Source organism: Geotrypetes seraphini, chromosome 5 (assembly GCF_902459505.1).
Source record: "Geotrypetes seraphini chromosome 5, aGeoSer1.1, whole genome shotgun sequence".
NCBI classification, from domain to species: domain Eukaryota; kingdom Metazoa; phylum Chordata; class Amphibia; order Gymnophiona; family Dermophiidae; genus Geotrypetes; species Geotrypetes seraphini.
The window spans coordinates 154,222,988-154,248,259 of NC_047088.1; the positions used below are offsets into that span (position 1 = coordinate 154,222,988).

At 42.5% G+C, this 25,272-nt stretch overlaps 1 protein-coding gene across 2 annotated transcripts in view; it reads left to right on the forward strand.

The window, feature by feature from the left end:
* Positions 1-25,272, forward strand: part of VPS8 (VPS8 subunit of CORVET complex) — a 755,312-nt gene that overhangs the window by 562,817 nt on the left and 167,223 nt on the right. For both annotated transcript variants that reach the window (XM_033944522.1, XM_033944523.1), the window contains one exon: positions 20,919-21,087. In XM_033944522.1, coding sequence (XP_033800413.1) covers positions 20,919-21,087 — 169 coding nt within the window. The remainder of the gene's footprint in view (positions 1-20,918; positions 21,088-25,272) is intronic.

Sequence of the window (25,272 nt, forward strand, 5' to 3'; positions counted from 1 at the left end):
AGTTACAGCGCCGGGATCAATTCTCCAGATCTTCTACCTGGTTCTGAAGCTCCTGCAGCTCTGTGTAAAGGCGATCCGTGGTATCCTTATTGGCCGACACCGAGGTGGAAAGTATTGCCACGTGGTCTTCCGAAGCCGAGAAGTGTGCTCCTAGCTCACTGACCTCCAATCGGAGCTCCGCTAATGCCGCTTTAACATCAACCCGAACCCCGATCATCTCTGCTTTCAGCTCCTGAAACCATATGTTCATGGATTTCTTAGGCACCTCTCCATCTTCCCCCATGTGGTCTGTAATACCTTCATCCAACGGGGCCGACTTTTTTCTCTCCACCATCTCTCCGGGCCCCTCGGAGATCGCTTTTTCATCAGCTTCGCCAAAATATTTATTTTTTTCGAGCCGTTTTCATGTCACCATAGTTGTAGAAGCACTGGGGTTCCCAATCGCCGGGTTGAGTCGCACTCTGGAAGTTTAAATCACTATTATTCACAAAAGCCCCGACAGAGCTCCTGCTCTAAGCAGCCATTCGATAGGATGACATCACTTCCTCCCAAAGATTGAATTTTTGTACTTTCCATAAACATTGTAAACTATGACTTTTTACTAGGCCTTCCATTTGAATTGAACTGGAATTAAATATTCATTTATATCTTTTTATTGTTTTTATTACTATATTAATGTAAATTATGCAATTATGTTGTGAAGTGCTGTGGAACAACTTTAGGAGAGGTGTCCTATAAATATGATAAATAAAGGCAGTTCATATTGTATCAGGCATCTCTGCTGACTGACTTCAGTTTTACAATTTGAACCCCAGGGACCCTGTACTCTGTGGGACTTGCTGCAACTACATGTTCAAACTACAAGACAGAATCTGATTAGAAAAATTGGCATATGTATGAAGGCTGTTCTCATCCTGTCAGCCAGGGAGGATTGGGGAAGAGTGATCCAGGGACTTTCTGGGTAGACAGGAACATCAGGAGAGGACCACAAGGTGTTTGAGAAGGAAGCTTCAGGACAGAATAATGAGAGATGGATGAGTGCATCAGAGGAAGCTCAAGGGCAGATCAATGTTTGGGGGAACTGTGAGGAGAAAGGAATGAGTGGGTAAGTGTATCAGAAAGTTAGAGAGGGTAGTTGAATGAATTGCTATTGTGGAAATGACTTCCATTTCTGGACCAGATTTGTTGATACCTGCAGCTATTCATCTTTTATTCCCACTTATTCCCTGCTCTGGAAAATTAATCTCTTTTCTAATTGTTATAGATCAGGATAGTAGGTTCTTTAAGACTTCATTTTCACTGAAAATCTCCATTGAACAATAGAAAGATTTTACAGCAACACAGAGCTAAAGTGTAGCTTGGAGCAAGGAGAAAGACTGTAATATGAGCAGCCAAAGATTTATTTAAGCTTGCTTTCAAGTTGAACAAGTGAAAAATAGCCACCAGCCTCGTGGCTGCAGCACAGATAACCAAAGGCTGAATCACCTATTCAGTAAGGTGCAGGTACATGAATGAAAAAGAAGGATGGATGATAGTAGTTAAGGAAGCAACAATGTAATCTTATAAGGAGGCTTTCCATGCCTTTCCTATCAAAATGAATTAAATGATCTGTCAGTCCTTCCAAGTAAAAGGGAGGGAAGGGAGAATGAGGTAAAAAGGAAAAAATAATAATAATAATGTAGTTATCAATGGTTTCTTAATCCAAACAAACATTTTCCTCCATGCAGAGAGTAATCTGCTGCAAAGCCCAGTGTCCTGTTTTTACATGCAGATCTAGAGGTCCCTTTATCACATCCCTCAGAGCACTTGGTGATGATTGATGTAATTTTTGTATAATTACCATATAAAATATGTTGGTCAAAGGAACTGTTGCTGAACAGGATATCAAGTAATGCGGATAAGGGACATTATACGTCAGGGGAGAGAAAAAAGAAATGCCCAGTCAGAGGTTGAGAGCACTCACTTCAAACTTGAGTTGTGTAATGTATGGAAATGACCCCTCTTTCATATTCTATGGGTTAATTGACCAGGCAGACAATGCAGTGCACATTAGTTAATTCCAGATCTGTGGTGAATTAACATCATCTTTGGATGAGGTATTTTTGGAGGGACATTTGGACTACCATATATATTCGAATATAGGATGAGATTTTTGGGCCAAAAAATGGCCCAGTAATGGGGGTCTCGTCCTATATTTAGGTCATCACCCAGTGACCACCCAACACCCTTCCAGACATGCTGCAGGCCTGCAGTTAGACCGTGACAGGAGGAATCCCTCCCGTCTCTCGTCCCAGCCGATACAAACAATTTTTTACCCCTCCCCCACGTACCTTTTCCCTGGTAGTCCAGCGATGTATGGACTACCCTTGAGCTGCTCCTTCCGATCTCACAGCCAGCAGCACACATGGGCCAGCAGGCAGGAGCGAGCTTTTCGAGCTCCAGCCCAGCCCTGCGCCGTTCCCTGAATGGCTGCTGCCAGTTCTCACAGGACTTGTGAGAACTGGCAGCAACCATTCAGGGAGCGGCAGAGGTCCGGGCGGGAGCTTGAAAAGCTCACTCCTACCTTAAGGCCTGGGTGCGCTGCTGGCTGCGAGATCAAAAGGAGGGGCTCGAGCGCGAAAAGCTCACTCCTCCTGCCCATATACCGCTGGACCACCAGGGAAAAGGTATGCGGGGGAGGGGTAAAAATTGTTTGTATCGGCCAGGACGGGAGACGGGAGGAATCCCTCCTGTCCCAGCCTACCACTACACAACTAGAGGGGGAAGAGGGTACAGGGAAGGAAGGTGGGACAGGGTGCAGAGCCTGGCAGGGAAGGGGGCTGAGTTAAGCTTGGTAGGGCAGGGAGGAAAGGGGGCTAAGTGCAGAACTTGGCAGGGAGGGGGGGCTGAGTGCAGAGCTCGGCAGGGGAGGGCATGAGGGAAGGGACACTGGGTGCAGATCCTGGCAGGGCATGGCACTTGACTATTAAGGCCCCGTCTTAAATTTGAGTCAACCATTTTTCCTCCTTTTTGGGGGGAAAAATGGGGGTCTTGCCTTATATTCAGATCAACTTATATTCAAGAATATATGGTACTTGTTTATTACTAAGTAGTGAGGTGAGATTATAGAAAAGCTATTATTCCCTAAAAAAATAGTGTCCCCTTTTATCAAGCTGCGCTAGAGGTTTTTAGTGCAAGCCGATGTGGTAAATACTTTGACGCTCATAGAAATCCTGGGAGCACTTACCTCACCGGCCTTTGCTGAGGAGAAGGGTATGCTAGTATACAGTGAAACCCTTTCTATTTTTATTTTTCCTGTGTTGTTGCAGTGGGTTGAAGAAGAATTGAGTTTAGGTATTTTATTACTTTATTACCTCTCTGGGCCCAGTGTGGAGACATGGTAGGATCAGAAATGATTTTTATCAGTGAGATGAGATTTATCAAAGCTTCTCATGTTAGATTTTATTGTCCATGTAAGACTGAGTTATAATGACAGAGCGTCCCTGCTCTTCTCCTTGTTAAAGGAGGTAGATCTGTGATCCATCTGCTTACTTGTCAGAGTAGTAGTATATTGAACCTAGCTACTTTCTAACCAAGGGAGGATTAATATAAACTTGTTCCTGGTCTGATCACTACATGCTATGTGAAAAAGCGAGTCAAGAAACATTGCAAAACCAAATCCTTAATCACCAAAGAGCAGCAGACAAGCCAGCAAGTTAAGGATGTTTGCTAGATATTGTCTTGCTCTGAGTTATGACTGGAACATTTATTTATTTAAAAATTTATATACTGCTTTAAACCAAAGCAGTGTACAATCAACATACAAATGCAATAAATGTGACAATACTTCAAATATTGTGTTCAAGCAACATACAATACATAGAATAGCCCTTGTAATCTACATAAAAACTAGCACATACAAATATATTTTCAATAATTTCTTAAAAACGTCTCATGGCTTACATGTTTGCAACTGCCCAGCCAAAGCATTCAAAAACTTCATACCCATAACGGAAAACATCGACATCCAAATTCTTGCAGGACCAGCCTCATTGTATATTCTGACCGTAACTCTCTTGTAGGAGAGTATAATTTTCGCATGTCTTGAAAACAATCGGGAGCCTTATGGTATAGAGTCTGGTATACAATCGTCAAAACCTTAAATTGAACCTTTTGCTGTATTGGAAGCCAATGCAGCTGCTTCAAGATTGGCGTAATGTGTACCTACTGAGCCACACCTGAAATCAATCATGATGCATCAGCACTTGTAGCGCCTTATACTTTGTCTGTGCTACTCCCAAGATAGAGCGCATTGTAGTAATGTAACTTAACCAAAATAAGTGACTGTACCATAGTACAAAAATCGTACGGCAGCAGCATTGGCTTCAACTTGTAAAACATATGCAATTTTGCATAACCAGATTGAATAGTCTCTAAAATTTGGTACCCCATTTTCAAGGTAAAGTCCAACCATGCCCCCAATACCAACAGTTCCTGTTTTACAGGTAGCTCTTTCTCCAATACATTCAAATACCCTGAATCAATCTGTTCTTTATCTCTCCCTACTATCATAATCTCGGTTTTTTGGACATTGAGATGGCAAACTTTTTCCACGGTAGCTCCTGTTATGTGGTATAAGCTTCTGTAGAGCATTAAAAGAACATAAGAATAGCCTTATTGGGTCAGACCAATGGTCTGCCAAGCCCAGTAGCCCGTTCTCACGATGGCTAATCCAGGTCACTAGTACCTGACCAAAACCCAAGGAATAGCAATATTCCATGCTACCAATCCAGGGCAAGCAGTGGCTTCCCCCCTGTCTTTGTCAATAACAGACTATAGACTTTTCCTCCAGGAAATTGTCCAAACCTTTCTTAAAACCAGCTACGCTATCTGCTCTTATCACAACCTCTGGCAATACTTTTCTCTTCCCAGGTTATATATCTAAAGCTTTTCTCTTCCCAGGTTATATATCTAAAGTCTTTTTTTGTTATACAGTATGGTAGTACTTTGTTGTGCTTGTTGTCTTTGTTAATAATGTTGTTTGTTTTTAAATGGTTTATTGTAAACTGCATTGATTACACTGGCCAACACTCATTTTGGTGCCTCAAATATTAGACCTGTTTCCGGGTATATTTGACCTTCTGTTTCAAAAATGGCACCAATTTTCTCCTATGAGCTCTAGTTTTTGAGATACAGAACATGTGCCATATACCACTCTTTACTCTGCTCATCCATTAAAAAATCAGGATATTTTAATGTAGTGTTTAAATTAATATCTTTTAAGCATAAAGGAAATATATTAAAAATTAAAATAAAATTGTACAACATGAAAATCTACTTATTTCATACCAAAAGCACAAGTTTATGGTACAAATTTTCCAGTCATTCGACACACAAGAAGCTCCTTTTATAAGACTTCTGAGAGGGGGATCTGCCAGGACAATGCCACATAAGATTCTAACAATAATCTGCCATCATGTGTGCATCCCATCTTCCTTTGTATCTGGCTTCCATTGTTTTTATGTTGGTGAAATCTTTCACCTTACTCTTCGCTTAAGTCACCAAGGTTCTCTGGAAAGTAATCTAAGGCAGTGTTTTTTAACTTTTTTACACCCGTGGACCGGCAGAAATAAAATAATTATTTTGTGGACCGGCAAACTACTAGGACTAAAATTTAAAAACCCCGTTTCCGCCCCATCTCTGTGAGCTCAGTCCCCGCAAATCATCTGATCCCATCCACACAAGCCTCAGTTATGATTTTATATTGAATGTATTTTATTAAAGTAGAAAAAGAAACAATATTCTGTACAATTGTCATTTTATAAATACAAATAATACAGAACAAGGATCAACAAAACCCCTGTCTCCCCTCCCCTTCACATATATCCCCTCTACTATCAAGAAAACTGAACAAGCCAAATTATTACAGAATGCTACACAGAAATATCATGCTAACAGAATACTGCAGTCACACATGACAGGAATAGTTTTAGGGGAGTGCAACTAGGGCAACTGCCCCCTGGTCAGAGAGTGCCCTAAGCCAGCTAGAAGCTAAAGAAGCACTGCCTGGGCCTTGCAGTCCCCAGTTATGTCTAACACCAGCTCTAGCAGGATATATATTTCAAATCTGATATATTCTAATCACAAAAGAGAAATAAAATTATTTTTTTCTATCTTTTGTCGTCTCTGATTTCTGCTTTCATCTTCTTTTCACTCTCTTCCTTCCAGCGTCTGCTTTCTCTGTCTCTTCAATCCAGCATCTGCCCCTTTCATCCACTGTCTGTCCTCTCCCCCTTCCATATGGTATCTGTCTTCTTTCTATGCCCCTCTCCCCTTTCCATCCAGACTGCGCCCCCTCTCTCCTTTTTACATGATTCATTCCAGCTTCACTGATCTCTTCATTTTTATCTCTCCTACACCAGACCTACCATCGTTGTCCCTCTCTGCTTATTTTTCTGCTGACCCCTTCCCATCATCAATCTCTCTACTTTCTCATGCCCGTCTCTCCTCTTCCCCTTCTCTAATCTCCCTGCCAGCTGTTTTCTTTCCTTTTTTCCTTCTCCCTTCCCTCCTCCTCCTGTCCAGCAATAACTCTCTCCCCTTCCTCCCCTCCCAGCAGTATCTCTCCTTCTCCTTCCCTCCAGGTCCAGTAGCAGCTGTCCCTTTTTTCCCTTGCCCAGCAGCTTCCCAGACTCCTTTCCCTCCTCCCCTCCCAGCAGCATCTCTCCTTCTCCTTCCCTACAGGTTCAGTAGCAGCTATCCCTTTTTTTCCCTTGTCCAGCAGTTTCCCAGACTCCTTTCCCTCCTCCCCTCCCAGCAGCATCTCTCCTTCTCCTTCCCTCCAGGTCCAGTAGCAGCTGTCCCTTTTTTTCCCTTGCCCAGCAGCTTCCCAGATTCCTTTCCCTCCTCCCCTCCAAGCAACATCTCTCCTTCTCCCTCTCCAGTAGCAGCTGTCCCATTTTTTTCCATGCCCAGCAGCTTCCCAGACTCCTTTCCCTCCTCCCCTCCCAGCAGAATCTCTCCTTCTCCCTCTCCAGGTCCAGTAGCAGCTGTCCCTTCCCCCCCTTGCCCAGCAGCTTCCAAGACTCCTTTCCCTCCTCCCCCTCCTAGCAGCATCTCTCCTTCTCCCTCTCCAGGTCCAGTAGCAGCTGTCCCTTTTTTTTACCATGCCCAGCAGCTTCCCAGCCTCTAACAGTAGCTTTCTCCCCTCCCAGCAACTCTCCTTACTTGCCAGCGCAGCGATTCAGGAAGGCAGCCTCGGGTCCTTTGTTGGGTCGCTGCGACTCGTCAAAAGCCCCAAGGCTGCCTTCCTGAATCACTGCGCTGATAAGTAAGGAGAGCTGCTGGGAGGAGAGAAAGTACGCTGTTGGAGGCTCCCCATGACTACAGTTTGTTGATCTTGCCGGTCCTGCGTGGACCGGCAGGAAATTGGAGATATTGATCTCGCCGGTCCTGTGCGGACCGGCAGGAATTTTCTGCGGACCGGCGGTTGAAGAACAGTGATTTAAGGGACTATCAAATAATGGACTTTAACACTCATATTACAGTCAAGCCTGTTGAAATAGAAGAACATATCCTCTACTAATTGTATGTAGTTGTCTGCCTTCTTGTTGCCAAGAAATTTTTCACAACAAGAACAAAAGTAAAACAAGCACATGATTCGATTTCATTCATTGCCTTCAGTTTTTCCATGGTAAGTACAGGTAACATAGGTGCTATGGGGCTCATAATCAAAACTTAAACACATCTAAAAACCTGCCTAAGTCAGCACTTGGACAACCTAAAAGACCAAGTGTCGATAATCAAACCAACTTTCTGGATGTGCCGCGGGACTTTTTATGCTCTGAATGCCACTGTGTGCCTCCCAAACCCTTAGTGCCACCTGCAGCCATAAGGGCTATTGGGGTTGTAGACGGGTAGGTATAGTGGGTTTGGGGGGCTCACCATAACCTATAAGGGAGTTCTGGTGAGATGTTTATTTGGCACACTTTTTGTGAAATTCACAGCAGTGCCCTGTAAAGTGCCCCACTATAAAGAATGACATGGGGACAAATTTTTCCCTGTCCCTGTGGAACTCATTTTCCCGTCCCGTCCCTGCAAGTTCTTTCCCTGCCCCATTCCTGCAAGCTCCATCCTCATCTGCACAAGCCTCAAACACTTTAAAATCATAAGTGTTCGAGGCTTGTGCAGTTAAGGCAGAGCTTACAGGAATTGGGCAGAACAGGGATAGTAACAAAATTCAAGGAGACAAAGTGGGAAAATTGAGTTCCTGCGGGGACAGGGACAAATCTGTCCCCATGTCATTCTCTACCCCACTGCTCTGCTGCCATGTCTGGGTGGCCAGTCCATTACAAGATTGGCCCCTCCCACATCCAAATGGTCTTGGGCTTGTGCTTTTGAGACTTGGATGAAATTTTGGTCGAAAATGTGATATAAAGATAGAAATCCTGGCGGTCTTGGCGAACAATAGCCTGGATGTCCAGATAGAAGATTTTCGGAAAAAAAAGTATTCTAGATGTATTTTTCAAAAATGGGTATTTTTCCACTGCCGACTATGGGCGTCTAAACCCATACGCCCAAATTGGACTTAGACGTATGTTTTGATTATGCCCCTTTATGAACTGTCTTTATTAAAAGCCTTTACAAATTGTTTCATCAGGCCTAGATTTATATGTAGTGGTGGCAGTACGATTCTATCTCGTTCTACCAAAGGTTCATCGATTACATTTTGTCCTTCAACCACCATACATTCCCTCAGAGGCCAATTTTTTTTTTTTTTTGCTCAGTGTTTTTGGCTCTACTACCCCAAAGACATAAAAAGCAACTAGAAACTAGAGTTGATGTGGTCTATCCAATGTAACCCCAGGAACAGGTCAAAAACCCAAGGCACCAAGAATTTATTTATTTTTTGTTGGCCTGTGTTATGTTAAGAGTTTGCAGTATATAAAACTGTTTAAATGAATAAATGAGACAAATCTGGCCCATAGTTACTGAGGCTAATTTAGTTAAACAAATCAAACATCCATGTGAAAAAATAATCTATTAACATCAAGAGCTCACATCAGATGTTTAGAAAGAAAAATAAAAAAATGAATACCTTTTTATGCTGTATCCTAGCCCTCATCCCTTTTATTCTTTCCATTTTAAGGAAACAGATGATTTAGGTGAAATTTGATTTCCTCTCTTTTATCTTTTGTGCATATCATTTACAAAGAAACATGAAAGGTTTTAGCACACTTCACAAAGAGATTAAAACTTTATAAACTAAGGGCCTCTTCTATCAAATTGCACTAGCAATTTGTAGCTTGGTGAGCCACTCTGAATGGCCCGCGCTGCTCCCGACGCTCATAGAGTTCCTATGAGCATCGGGAGCAGCGCAAGCCATTCAGTATGGTTCTCTACACTTAAAACTACTAGTGCAGTTTGATAGAAGAGGCAGTAAGTGGCTCTGAGATGTCCCACAAAAAATAACCTTGCTTTAATTCAGAAAGTATGTCTTGGTATGAAGATTAAATAAGTAAAAATACAATCAATATATGAAAATATAAACTTTAATTTGTGTGTTTCAGCAAAGGTAACATAATTACCATTTAGAATGGAATTTAAGTACTTTGGCATTTTGCTCTTAGTTGGGCAGCCTTTGATAAGGCTCATGTCTTTATGGCAATTAGATTTCTCTGTCTTGGAAATGAAAAATGCAAAAATGAATTTAGTTTTTGTTCTTCAGTACTTTGATCATTCTGAATTATTTGATCTACAAATCTCTGAAGTTTGCATATTATCTGAGTGTCAGGATTTCTAGCAGTTACCGTAAGTTCTAAGTAATCAATACATTCATGAATTTACTGAAGAAAAATCTATAAGGTCCCCATATTCTATGGGTCTTATGGCTACATATCAAGAAGTAGTATAACAAGATAAAAAGTTAACATCATTTTATGAAGCTGAGAAACATATAAAAATTATCACAGTATTCCTGCTGTGCCTTTGAATCTTTTCTGTTTTTCTTCCAAAATTTATTTCACCATTCAGTTTTCCATATATTAGTCCTGTGACCATGTTCAAAAGTTGTCTGTATGAGGAGTGAGATTTTTAGTCCAGTTACAAGTTGAACCAATGGCCAATTTGGTAGCATGGCCAAGAGATTCCAATAACTGAGCTGTGTTTCAAATTGACGTGCTGTCAGAACAGAATAGGGGCATAAGAAGGGCTAACTTGTAAGCTTTGGAGAAAATACACCATAGTCATTAAATGAAGTGTTGCCACTGAGCTATGTTTATTTATTGAAATGTCCTTTCCATATGAGAGCCCATCTACACATACAAGTAAGAGAAAATCCCTGCTTCACAAGAGTGTACAGTTTATTCAGGACAGGCAATTGGGACAAATAAGAGGCTAAGAAGTTTTGTTTATTGTGAGAAATTACAGGGTTAAGATTTAAAAGCAGCTCCCCAAAAGGTGCTCTTTTAAAATAGCATTGATAGGGCTAGAAAGGAAGCATAATGTACCTAACTCAGGAAGTCTGTTCTAGGCATACAGAATAGACTATGGAAAAAGAGTTGAAGCTGGTGGTGGAGGAGGAGATAACTCAACAAGGAGAGTTCCAGAAGAAGAGTGTAGGGAGAAAAAAGGAAGAAGAAATAATAAGGAGCCGCAGAATGAATACACTTGTAGGCAAGAGAAGTTTAGAAAATTGACAGCAGCTAAAGGCCGAATGGCCCATCCAGTCTGCCCTTCCATAGCATCCACTATCTCCTCTTCTCCCTGTATGTGAAAACAGAGCCAGTGAAGTGATGTGAAGAGTGTTAAGATTGTAGCAACATTGATGGAAAATAAGTCCTAAAGCAGAATTTGAAATATACTGTACTGAAGTGAGAGATCTGTAAGGAGCAGGTTGCAATAGTCTAAGCAGGAGGAGATGTGTGTGTATAAGGGTTTTGCCTTAAGTGTTTATAATATGCACTCATATGCTTCAGTGTTAGATACTATTCTAGAACTTACATGCCCAAGGTGCTTAGCATGTAAATGTGAGGGGGCATACACTTGGGCAGAGCAAGCCATGAGTTACAAGTGCATGCACTCTGTATCCCCTCAATATCTCTCCTCGCTTATCTCCCCAATGTAAGCTCTTCTGAGAAAGGACTATCTATTGAATGTTAAATGTAGAGCACTGCAATGTCTTTCAGTGCTATAGAAATGATAAATAGTAGTAGTAATAATATTTCTGAGCTACATTTAGGAGCCAGCAGTTATGCTGCAATAGACATGGTGTAACTGTTCACACCTCAGCTTTGGCATGCCAATACCAACTTTTACTAGTATTCTATAATGGAATCTGGGTGCAGAGATGCTGTTATAAATTTAACACTCAGTGTGTGGCATTAGTATGATCAAATTATGGTCCCAGTTACATGATTGCCCCCATTCAGTATAGACCAAAGTCTACCCCATAATGTTTTCAGTATAGACCAAAGTCCATAGTTGTCATTTCCCTAGCAAAACAAAGATGTGGTTAGCCGTGGCTAGCAAAATGTCATTCTAGAAAGCTTCTTGCTGAGATGTTAAAAATAGTTTAGAGTTAATTCTGTCAAGTAGGCATTAGTAAGTAGATATTGTTATACAAGTAAATGTTTAGAATATTAGCATATACAGTATGTGCACATGTATGTATAAGCTGGTACTCTGCTAACATACTAATTCTATACAGGGCTGGCTCAAGGGACTGTGGTGCCCTGAGCCAGCTTTTCCTTTGATGCCCCTCACCCTTCCACACACAAACACACCGGCATGCACCTTCCTCCCCCACATCAGCACCCTTCAATTGAAAAGTGATACATGCGGGAAAGAGGAACCCGAAATATAGCTATGTGATGCTGGGTTCTGTGTTAGGAGTCACTGCCCAGGAAAAGGATCTAGGTGTCATTACTGAGGATACGTTGAAACCTTCAGCTCAATGTGTGGCGGCTGCTAAGAAAGCAAACAGAACGTTAGGAATTATCAGGAAAGGAATGGAAAACAAAGATGAAAATGTTATAATTACCTTGTATTTCTGTATGGTACGGCTGCACCTTGACTACTGTTCAGTTCTGGTTGCCGTATCACAAAAAAGATATAGCGGAATTAGAAAAGGTACAAAGAAAGGCGACAAAAATGATAAAAGGGATGGGCCGACTTTCCTCTCAGGAGAGGCTAAAGCGGCTAGGGCTCTTCAGCTTGGAGAAGAGACAGCTCAGGGGTGATATGATAGAAGTCTATAAAATATTGAGTGGAGTAGAAAGGGTAGATGTGAATCGCTTGTTCACTCTTTCCACAAATACTAGAACTAGGAGCATGCAATGAAGCTACTAAGTAGTCGATTTAAAACTAGAGAAAATACTTCTTCACATAACATAAAGAACATTATGGGGTTCATAATCAAAACTTAAACACGTCTAAAAACCCGCCCAAGTCGGCACTTGGACAACCTAAAAGACAGGTTGGCCAAGTACCAATAATCAAACCTATTTTTTGGATGTATCCAAGGACAATTTAGGCCTGTGAATGCCGCTGTGCACCCAGAGCTGAAAGGGGCATATTTGAAGGAGTAGTTGGGGCAGGATGTGGGCCAACCTAGACTTAGTCATCCTGCAGGAATAGTCAAATGTTTTACTAGACTTCCTGGATGGAACTTATACGTTGTGAGTTAGACAATGTGAAAACAGATATAAGTGTCAAAAAGGTATCCAGAGTGACCAGATAACCACTGCAGAGACAAAGTAAATATCTACACACTCCCCCAGTGTTCACTGACCCTCTCACAGCCCCATAAAGATTGGAATAAAAACGTACATACCTGTCTCCAGAACATCAGCACCTAGTATAGTAAAGCCTAGTAGAGCTGCACACAGGTCTCTTAAATAGCCTGGGGGGTGGGCTAGTGAACCATAGAGAGAAGGACCCAGGCCCACAAGCCACTATAACCACTACATGTGGGTAGAACATGTGTGCCCACCAATCCCTCCCCCCCAAACCTTACTTTACTGTCATATAGGTGGCACCTGCAGCCAAAAGGCTACTGGGGCTGTAAACAGGTGGGTATAGTGGGTTTGGTGGGTGTTTTAGGAGGCTCACCATAACTTATAAGGGAGTTCTTTTGTGAAGTTCACTGCAGTGCCCTGTAAGGTACCCAACTGTTCTGTTGCCATATCTGGAGCCCGGCCCTGTGCAGGAAAAGAGAGACCATCCCCAAGGAGAAGGGCCCCTCCAAACCCCCCCTGAATAAAACCAACAGCTCTAGCATCTGCTAAAAAAGGGGGGTGGGCGAAGCGCACTGAAACCCCCCAAGACAGATTTACATGTCTATTTGTTTAGTTTTCATTTAAAAATTTTTTAGAATTCTATTGTTTAACTGTTTCCCTTTCCATTCTATTCATATGCCTTCCTCTACCTTTTCTTTTTTCCTCATTTCTAATGTTTATTTTTCTTTTTACATTTCTATATTTGATTTAATTCTTAAAATTATTTTCTATTTAATTATTTTCTTTCCATTACATTATTATTTTGGAATGTACGTTTTGTTTAACAGTATGGTATTGAGAGTTCAATGTATTCTTGTTAGGATGCTTCATATCTCATTTTTTCCTCTATCTTTATTTTCCTCTATTATTTTGCTAATTTGTTTGTTCTTTGGTACTTTAGTTAGATTGTGAGCCTTCGGGACAGTAAGGGAATTTCAAAGTACCTATTCTTTATTTATTTATCTTATTTTTATTGTCTATTTTCTGTAAACCACTTAGAATCCTAACGGAGTTTAGCGGTATATAAGAAATAAATTACATTACATCTGGGTGGCCAATCCATCACAATGTGGCCCCTCCCACGTCCAAAAGGTCTTGTTCTGGGCATTTGGGACTTCTATGAAATTTTGGTCGAGAATGTGGTATAAAGATAGTTGACCTGGCAGTCTGGACGAACAATATAGCCTGGATGTTCAGACGTAGGATTCTGGGAAAAAAATATTTTAGTCATATTTTTCAACAATGGACATTTTTTCGCTGCTGCCTTTGGGCATCTAGTGCCATACATATCAATCGGACTTAGACATATCTTTTGATTATGCCCCTCTACAAGTTCAAATCAAATAATAGCACTAAATCAAATAATAGCACTAAATATAAGGCTAGATCCAAACTTCTAATCAAGCTTCTCAGAATACTATATTGATCCTCAGATGCACCACGCTACGTTCAAACTTTATCATAATGTATAGCTTAATGTGCAGAATCTTTCCTGGATCAATTTTGTATCTTAATCAATTGGTTTTTTTTAAATATCTTTTTATATTAAATAACATATCATTTAAATATTCCCAAATGTTTAATTTTTTAAGAAAATCATTATAAAGTGAACTTATATAGGCATACACATAAAATGAACTTATATAGGCACACACATTTATTTAACTTTATGACTTTTATAAGTGTTCATACCTAAGTCAGAAAGTGTGTATATCACCTGCTAGGTTATTATTCTATAAAAAGAAAGTAAGTGTTTACATTTTTTTATAGAATAGGTACTTACTAGTCACCACTAGGTACACAATTATAGAATTAGAGAGTAATTCTTATTATCCCAGGACAAGCAGGCAGCATATTCTTGACTGATGGGTGACGGCACCGACGGAGCCCCGGTACGGACAATTTTAGAGTGATTGCACTCTAAGAACTTTAGAAAGTTCTAGCTAGGCTGCACCGCGCGTGCGCGAGTGCCTTCCCGCCCGACAGAGGCGCGCGGTCCCCAGTTTTCTTAATTCCGCGGAGCTAAGAAGACGCGTGTTTCCAACGGCTGTTGGAAGTTTTTTCTCTTTTCACTTGCCTTCCCGCTCGCGTGTATTTTTTTCTTCATATTTTATTTCTTTCCTTCTTATTTACCGCTTGTGTAAAAAAAAAAAAAAAAAATCTTTTTATTTTTCATTTTTTTGTCGATCTGCCCCGGCGGGGCCTGTTGGCACCATCGAAGCCTCCGGCTTCGATTTTGCTACAGCAGTTTTTCCCTTCATGCCCCCGTCACCGGGTTTCAAAAAGTGTCAGCGGTGTGCACGCCCTATCTCCCTCTCTGACCCGCACAAGTGGTGCCTCCAGTGTCTGGGTCCGGACCATAGGGCTGAAACCTGCACCCGCTGTAGTTCTTTACAAAAAAGAACTTTAAAAAATCGTCAAATTCAGCAGCGGATCCTTTTCGGTACCGCTATGGAAGTTGCACCGGTATCGACGTCGACGACTTCCTCCAAATCGACTCCGACTGCCTCGGCACCGCCGGTGTCGACTCCTGTAGGTAAGCCGGCTAAGAAGCCTTCCCCTACTGTTCTAGGCCCGCCAGTCGAGCATGCAGTGAGCCAAGTCCTGCAGACTGAGCGCCGGCCCCGTAAACGCTCCACTCCCATTGAAGTCACTGCCTCGTCATCGGCATCGACTTCACCCGAGCGTCGAGCGGCACCGAAGGTACCGAGCAAGAAAAAACCGGTACCGGTGCCATCGGGACCAACGTTGGATGAGCGTATTGCCTCTATCCTCCGGGCCCAACTTAAGGAGCAACTCCAACACTTGCTCCCGGCTCTGTTGACTCCGAACCTTCCAGTGTCGGTACCGACTGAGCCTTCGGTGCCGTCTGTCGATCAGCCTCTTTTATTGTCATCGACTGTTTCGGCACCGCACAAATCTTTGTCCATGCCTGTTCTGTCAGCAGAACCAAAACGGCGTGCTACTCCTACGGTGTCGGAACCGGTACTGTTCTCGGAACCCCGTACCGTACTACATTCCCCGGGTACCGTCTCCACTCGGTCTGGTAAATCGGTACGCAAGACTAAGCATACTGAAACATCGACTCCACTTTCCCAGGGCCGTTTCCAATTGGTACGGGACCCTGACTTGTGGGACGACTCAGATGATCCCCTCGGTACCGAGGAGGATTACACATCTGATGAGGATGAACCATCGGTGCAGGATACTGCTGCTAAGCCAGAGCACTCCTCCTTCACAAAATTTTTAAAGGAAATGTCAGACACCCTGTCTATTCCTTTGGAGTCTGACTCTAAAAAATCCAAAGCATTTCTGGATGCTTTGGATTTTGACCAACCTCCTAAGGAGTTTTTAAAGTTACCCCTCCATGACATCTTGAGGGAAACTTTTTATAAGAATCTTGAAACTCCTTTGACAATTCCGGGAGCCCCAAGAAAACTGGAATCTCTGTATAAAGTGATTCCAATCCCAGGGTTTGACAAGCACCAACTTCCCCATGAATCTCTGTTGGTAGAGTCAACCCTAAAGAAATCTACAGGAGCCAGTGTGTATGCCTCTGTCCCTCCTGGCAGAGAAGGAAAGCCATAGATAAATTTGGAAAGCGCCTTTACCAAAATGCCATACTGGCCAACCGTTCAGGTAATTACGCATTCCACTTCTCGTTTTACCTGAAGCATCTCATTCAACAGGTGACCTCTTTTCAAAAGTATATTCTGGACCGTAAGCTTCCTGCTTTTCAGCAATGTACCTCTAGTCTTTTGCAACTCAGGAAGTTTATGGTCCGTTCCATTTATGATACTTTTGAACTGACGTCACGAGCTACTGCTATCTCTGTAGCAATGAGAAGGTTGGCATGGCTACGGGTTTCAGACCTGGATGTAAACCATCAGGACCGGCTTGCCAATGCGCCTTGCCTAGGGGATAAGCTGTTTGGGGAGTCCATGGATACCACCACACAAAAGCTCTCCGCCCATGAAACTAGGTGGGACACCTTGTTGAAAAACAAGAAGAAACCTCCTCCTCCTCGTCCATTCAGGCAACAATCTTCATATCAAAGGAGGTTTTCGGCTCGACCGGCTCAGCCTCATCCCCCTCAACCTCGCAGACAGCGTCAACAGCAGCAACAGGCTCGTCAACAACAACAGCCTACTGTAAAACCAGCTACTCAACCTAAGCCGACACAGCCCTTTTGACTCTCTTCTCCAGAACATTGCCAGTCTTCCTCCCTCATGTCCTCTACCTCAGCCCATAGGAGGTCGACTACAGGTTTTTCTGTCTCGCTGGGAAGCAATCACCTCCGACCAGTGGGTACTTGCTATCATCGCTCACAGCTACTCCCTAAACTTTCAGACTCCTCCACCGTTAAGTCTACCAAAAGAGTCTGCTTCCAACAAGGCTCAGTCCCTCCTCCTCGCTCAGGAGGTTCAATCCCTCCTTCTTCTCAATGCCATCGAACCAGTTCCTCTAGACCAGCAAGGACTGGGATTTTATTCCCGGTACTTTCTTGTACCCAAAAAGACCGGAGATCTCAGACCAATATTAGATCTCAGGGATCTCAACAAATGTCTGGTCAAGGAGAAGTTCAAGATGTTATCTCTTGCCACCCTATACCCTCTTCTCTCTCAGGAAGACTGGCTATGTTCCCTCGATCTCAAGGAGGCGTATACTCACATTCCAATTCATCTGATGTCCAGACAATATCTTCGCTTTCTTGTCAACCAACATCATTACCAATACAAGGTGCTACCCTTCGGCCTAGCCTCTTCTCCCAGGGTATTCACCAAATGTCTGATTGTGGTCGCAGCTTATCTCCGCTCCCACAATTTTCAAGTCTTCCCTTATCTGGACGACTGGCTCATCAAGGCTCATTCTCCTCAGTCCGTTCACATAGCCACCAATCAGACCATTTACTTCCTTCGACTGTTGGGGTTCGAAATCAATCTACCCAAGTCGCACCTCATTCCAACTCAGCGACTTCAATTCATTGGAGCCATTCTGGATACTGTTCGGATGAGGGCTTTTCTTCCTCCAAACCGCCTTCACACCATCCTTCATCTCTGTCAGCAGGTGTTCCAGGAAACTTCCATCTCTGCAAATCACATGATGGTGCTCTTGGGACACATGGCCTCCACAGTACATGTCACTCCCTTCGCACGTCTCCACCTGCGTACTCCTCAATGGACCTTAGCGACCCAGTGGTCCCAAGCGACGGATCCTTGTTCACAACTCATATCTGTGACCTCGTCTCTTCGACAGTCGCTTCTTTGGTGGTTGAAATCCTCAAATCTATCCAGAGGTCTACTGTTTCATCTACCTCCTCATCAACTGGTCATCACCACGGATTCCTCCCCCTATGCATGGGGAGCTCACTTGAACGAGTTCCAAACTCAGGGGTTTTGGACCACCCAGGAAAAGAAACACCACATCAATTTCCTGGAACTCAGAGCGATGTTTTACGCCCTCAAAGCTTTTCAACATCTCCTTTTCCCTCAGGTTCTTCTCATTTGCACAGACAACCAAGTTGCAATGTACTACATCAACAAACAAGGAGGGACGGGATCCCGTCCTTTGTGTCAGGAAGCTCAAAGGATTTGGACCTGGGCGACTGCTCGTCACCTATTCCTGAAAGCAGTCTACATCCAAGGGGAACAGAATTGCTTAGCAGACAATCTCAGCAGAATTCTTCAACCTCACGAATGGACTCTCGACCCCTCGACTCTCCAGTCCATTTTCTCTCAATGGGGCACTCCTCAAGTGGATCTTTTTGCAGCTCCCCACAACCATCAACTGCCCCTGTTTTGCTCCAGACTTTACTCTCCTCACCGTCTGGAACCCGATGCATTTCTCCTGGATTGGACCAATCTCTTCCTTTATGCATTCCCTCCTCTTCCGCTCATGCTGCGCATCTTATTCAAGCTCAAGAGGGAACAAGCCACCATGATTCTCATCGCTCCACGGTGGCCCAGACAGCATTGGTTTTCCCTTCTACTTCAACTCAGTTCCAGGGAACCCATACCTCTTCCTCAGTTTCCTTCACTACTTACACAGCATCAGCAAACGCTTCTTCATCCCAACTTACAGTCTCTGCACCTGACAGCTTGGTATCTCTCGGGCTGACTTCAGCGCATGCTCTCCTTTCTCAGCCTGTCCGTTCTATTATTGATGCCTCCAGGAAACCGTCTACTCTTCAATGTTACCAACAAAAGTGGTCTCGGTTTTCTTCCTGGTGCCTATTACATCACCATAATCCCATATCTACAGCAGTGGGACTGGTGTTGGACTATCTATTGTCCTTATCTGACTCTGGTCTTAAATCCTCTTCGATAAGGGTCCACCTTAGTGCCATTGCAGCTTTTCATGAGCCGATTCATGGAAAACCCCTCTCAGCTCATCCCTTAGTTTCAAAGTTCATGAAGGGCCTTTTCAATGTGAAACCACCTCTTAAGGCCCCTCCTGTTGTATGGGATCTTAATGTGGTTCTTTCTGCGTTAATGAAGCCTCCTTTCGAGCCGTTGGCCTCAACGCATTTTAAATTTCTAACTTGGAAAGTGGTCTTTCTAATAGCTCTCACTTCTGCCAGGAGGGTCAGTGAGCTTCATGCACTGGTGGCGGATCCACCTTTCACTGTTTTTCACCATGATAAGGTCGTCCTCCGTACACATCCAAAGTTCCTTCCTAAGGTTGTGTCTGAATTTCATCTTAACCAATCCATCGTTCTACCTGTTTTTTTCCCAAAGCCTCATTCTAACCCAGGTGAACAGGCTTTGCATACCTTGGATTGTAAACGTGCTCTGGCTTACTATCTTGATCGCACCAAACCTCACAGATCATCTCCTCAACTGTTTTTGTCCTTCGATCCTAACAAGTTGGGTCATCCTGTATCTAAACGCACTCTGTCCAATTGGCTTGCTGCTTGCGTTTCTTTTTGTTATGCTCAGTCGGGCCTGACACTGGAAGGTTCTGTCATGGGCCACAAAATTAGAGCTATGGCAGCGTCTGTAGCTTTCCTCCGTTCCACTCCTATTGAGGAAATCTGCAAGGCTGCTACTTGGTCCTCAGTTCATACTTTTACATCTCACTATTGTCTGGATGCATTCTCCAGACGGGATGGACACTTCGGCCAATCTGTTTTACAAAATTTATTCTCCTAATGGCCAACCTTCCCTCCATCCCTCTTTTTGTTAGCTTGGAGGTCACCCATCAGTCAAGAATATGCTGCCTGCTTGTCCTGGGATAAAGCACAGTTACTTACCGTAACAGGTGTTATCCAGGGACAGCAGGCAGATATTCTTGCGTCCCTCCCACCTCCCCGGGTTGGCTTCTTAGCTGGCTTATCCTAACTGGGGACCGCGCGCCTCTGTCGGGCAGGAAGGCACTCGCGCACGCGCGGTGCAGCCTAGCTAGAACTTTCTAAAGTTCTTAGAGTGCAATCACTCTAAAATTGTCCGTACCGGGGCTCCGTCGGTGCCGTCACCCATCAGTCAAGAATATCTGCCTGCTGTCCCTGGATAACACCTGTTACGGTAAGTAACTGTGCTTTGTGTATCTAACCCAAAGAAGCTACCTTTTTACCCTCAGCTCTGATCTTAAAAAAGTATGGGTTAAGTTTTCAGAACGTACGCAGGTAGGGCTAGTCTCAATTAGGGCACTGGTCTTTGACCAGAGGGCCGCCACATGAGCGGACTGCTGGGCACAATGGACCACTGGTCTGACCCAGCAGAAATTCTTATGTTCTTATCCAGGTTCATAGATCATATGTTTACAAATATAATTCAGTTTATACTTGTTATAGATTTATTGAAAACTAGACTTGTTTATGATTCTCAAGATCATTTGCCCAACTGTGATGTAGCTGAACAATCAGCTATCCTACTTTGAATAATGCTCTCTACTGCTCCAGGCAGCATCCTTTTGCTAACAGAGCAGTTAGCGATGCCATAATTTCTCCTATTTCCCACAAAGGGAAAGACACTTTGCTTTCCTACTGTTAGCATAAAATTGATGCTTCTAGCAAGAGGAAAGAGCTCTTTTCAGACTGCAGTCTTATTTTGCATAGATCTAAAGCCCTATTACTCAGGCAAAAAAAAAATAATTTTCCCAGCTGAAGAAATTAATTTAGTACAGTTTTGAAATTGTAATGAGGAACTATTCTTCTTTTTGCAGCTGTGGTCATCTTTACCACTCTCTGTGCCTGCTAAGTAAAGAATGTACTGTGGAAATGGTGGGGCAGACACGATGGACCTGCTACAAGTGCAACTCCAGAAACAGAGGAGTTCAAGGAAGTGAGTCTGTTTCTGAGCTCAGGCAGGGAAGAACATCTTCCTTGGTGCAGGTAAGGAATTTTCTAAAAAAACAATGGAAAACTATGTAGGAAAGTTATGTTCTGTATTTCTCTTTGAGCTCTACAGCGATTACAATTAGGGTTGTAACGCCACTGTATGGTTTGCAACAGGCATGACTCGGGACTCTAAAAATTGGAGATATGGCAGTTACCTTTCACTTTTGGACTTTATTCATTAATATCTCAAGTTTCAAGTTTTATTAAAAATTTGATATTCCGCTTATCAGATTTCTAAGCAGAGTACAGGTAAATATACATTAAAAAGTAAAATCAGGGGAACACGGACAATATGACAAACTGACATACTGAAACACTAGGGAAGAGGGGAAGAACTACATGGCCTATAGGAAAGAAAGAAAACAGAGGATAGAACAATTGGACAGGATCCTTCTGTAAGCAATGATCATAAAAAAGAGTAGAAAGAGATCAAGAGACTATGTTAACTAAAAGATTGAAAGCGCCTTTGAATAAGAACATTTTAAATTTTGTTTTAAAACGTTCTAAGGATGATTCTTCTCGTAAACCTATAGGCATAGCATTCCAATGCATGGGTGCTGTGACGGAAAAGATTGATGATCGATGCATGCTAAACTGACGTATTGATGGAATATATAAGAGGTGTTGGGCATTGAATCTCAAAGTTCTAGCAGGGGTATAAGGGATCAAAAGTCTGTTTAAGAATTCAGGGAGATTTGTATTCCAACCTTTGACACCCTGCAGTTTTAGCAAGTACATGAGATCCTCTCTTTGATGACCAGTTTTCTGAAAACAAAATTTGTTCACTAAGTTTCACAAGGTTGAGTCACATGAATATATTTGGTGCTGCTCACTGGTAAAGCCAAAAAATCATTTTCTCCCTGTGGTCTCACATCTTCTCCTAAGTTTGGTTTTGTCTACAACATACTCTGGACATTGTAACATAGTAAATGTCAGCAGATGAAGATCTGCACAGTCCATCCAGTCTACCCATCAAGGTGACCAGTTGAATCTGGCACTCTGCACAGGTTTCATTTCTTCATGATTAAACACTGGCATACTTTATCTCCATCTTACCCTGCCAATTTTGGAGCCCAGAACATAGAAACCTGTCCGTACTGGTCCTACTCCCTAGCTACTGGAGTTGCCATTGATGCCCACTTCAGCTTTGATCCTAATCTGTTTTTGCCAGTTATGGGTACCAAATTGTAGAAGTCTGCCTGGCATTGGTTTTACTTCCCAACCTCTAAAACTGTCATCAAAGCTCACTCCAGTTATGAGGTCATTTAAGTTTTGCTTTAATGGGATTCCATCATTTTTCTATGTAGTGGTCCTCTGTGTTTATCCCATGCATTTCTGAATTCCATCACCATTTTTGTTTTCACAACCTCACTTGGGAGGGGCATTCCAGGTATCCACTACCCTTTCTGTGAAAAAGTATTCCCTGACATTGTTCCTAAGTCTCCCTTCCAGCAACTTCTACTCATGACCTCTAGTTCTGCTATTTCCCCATCTTTGAAAAAGATTAGTTTGCAACTTGCAAGACATTGTTAACTTTTTTTGTGTCCCCCCTCCCCCACTTTTGCACAGTTCCATTAAACCTCTGGGTTTGAGTTTATAACACTATAGCAAGATGTCTATGTGTCCAAAAAAGTGCCTGTTTTAAAACTTGCTAATTCTGAACCTCAAGGGTCTGAACAAGTTCCTGCTTAAACATAAATTCTGAATGTGTTCCATAAAAACTATCTTCCCTTTTCAAGAGAATTACGTAAGCTAGTTGCATCTCAAAAGTGTATACTCATATGCCCATCCATACAAATCACAAAAATGCCTCTTTACCCTAATCTGAATTAAACAATATAGTACCCTTAACTCTGCAAAAAAACATTTTGACAACTGCTTTTAATATAGAAAGGTTGGACAATCTGAAGATGAATTGAAGATTGTTCAGGTTGAAGATACCTATCAATTTGTCATCAATCTTATTACATATTTTTAATCTTTTTCAGAAACAATATGGTCACATTGATATAAAAAATACTGTCAAAATCTAGTATACTGTACATTATACAATGTAAAAGCTTCACAAATATCCATTTTACAAAAATTAATTAAAAAACCTCCATAGTAGTACTTCTAAAAAAATCATAATGAGTTGCCACAACAGGAGATTCATAATCTGATATGATAAAATGTTTCCATAGCAGGGCTGGCTCGAGAGGTAGTGGTGTCCTGGACCAATTTTGTCTTTTAACATCTCCCCCTCCCCCACCCTGGCCCGCTTACCTCTTGCCCCCTCCTCTCCCTGAGGTCAAATATAATTAAATAATTTAAACATGTATTTCTCAACCCAGCCCTTGGCATTTTGGTTTTCAGGATATCCATCATGAATGTGCATGAGAGGTTTGCATATAACAAATGCAATGCATGCAAAAATCTTGTGTATATTCATGATGGATCTCCAGAAAACTGGAAGAGGGGGCAGGGAGAACATAACAGCAAGAACAAGAAAAAAGGATTTATTCACACTTAGAGGATCTGAGAAAAGATTAGATTTTAACAAGATGCTACATGGGTGAGGCAGTCATTACAGCGGTTGAAAGATGTAAAATCCGAGATACGGCATAGGATTTGTATCTCATCTGCATAATAGAAGCATAGTCCTGAATGATGGAGAGAAGGGGGGAGAGAAAGATATTAAAAAGGATATGAATGAAGCCTTGAGGGACACCTGATCAGAGAGGAAGTGGAGGAATTTCAGTGTCACAAAATGTGAGCTGAAAGGTACAGTCAGGAAATAGCTGAAAAATCAAGAAAGGACAGTACCAGTGATACTGATGGAATGACGGTGATGAAGAAGCAGTGAATGAGTAATAAGGTCAAAGGCTGAGGATAGGTCTAGTGACACAATGACAACAAAGTGATACTGGTCCAGAGACGTACAAATAGAATCAGAGAGAGTAAGAAGTGTCTGTACTGTGATTGTATCTGAAGCCAGCTTGATAAAGGTGAAGAACATTACTATTTTAATGTAGTGAGTCAGAGTCAGTTTTTTCTAGTATCTTGGAGAAGAATGAAATATTCAAAATAGAGGAAAGGCTAGATGGGAGGGATAAGCTTTAGTGAGGGGGTTGTCATGCATTTTAATGACAGTTTACTGGGGAGGCTAGGTCCAAGAAGTCAGGAAGGGAAGACAGACGTGGTCAGGAATCAGAAGCTACTGGAGGAAAGGAAGAATCAGAGCCAGGAATCACTGTGCTGGAGTCAGGAATCAGAAGCAAATGCTTAGATGAACAATGTTTCCATAAGGAGTATACACTGGAATTATTACTTATATTTGTTCTCTTATCAAGGACGTACCCAGTGTGATCCAGTGGGGGCCTCCAGTGGCATGGCTATCTTTCTGTTTCCCAATGTACATCTATTAATTGGCTTCTGTTCTTGAGGCTACAGCTGTTAGTCCTGCCTCTGCTCTCAAGGGTAATAGGTTCAATCCCGGATGAGCCTGTCATATCCTTACAAGGATAGCTACAGAGCAGTGACAGAGCCTTCCTTGCATACATTTGCATATTGTCTGAATCATACACTACATCAGGGATCTCAAAGTCCCTCCTTGAGAGCTGCAATCCAGTCGGGTTTTCAGGATTTCCCCAATGAATATGCATTGAAAGAAGTGCATGCACATAGATTTCATGCATATTCTTTGGGGAAATCCTGAAAACCTGACTGGATTACTGCCCTCAAGGAGGGACTTTGAGACCCCTGCACTACATCAAGGAAAGACAATTTTTTTTTGTCAAGCAGTGTTAAGAAACTTATGTGTATGAACACTCAACACTTCCAAAAAAAAGTTCACAGGAGATTGCTCATAACTACTAGCAGTTGTGGATTAGATATTCAAGGCAGCTCTCAAATCTCTCAGGTGATTCACAACAACCCAAGCTGGAGAGATCCCACTTGGCTTTTTATATAGCTGGAGATAATTTATTATACACTGACATATAAAAACATGAAAATTCAATCAAAAAAGTACAATGATAAAAAATACAGTGGTAAAAATCCAACCGGACCCTACACAGTCCGTGTTTCAGCGAACATGCCTTCCTCAGGGGTCCAATTGTTTGCAAACTCACATACAAAGAATTAGACTGAAAACAGTCTATTGTCTTTAAACATGTGAGCAAGGAACACCGCAGACCA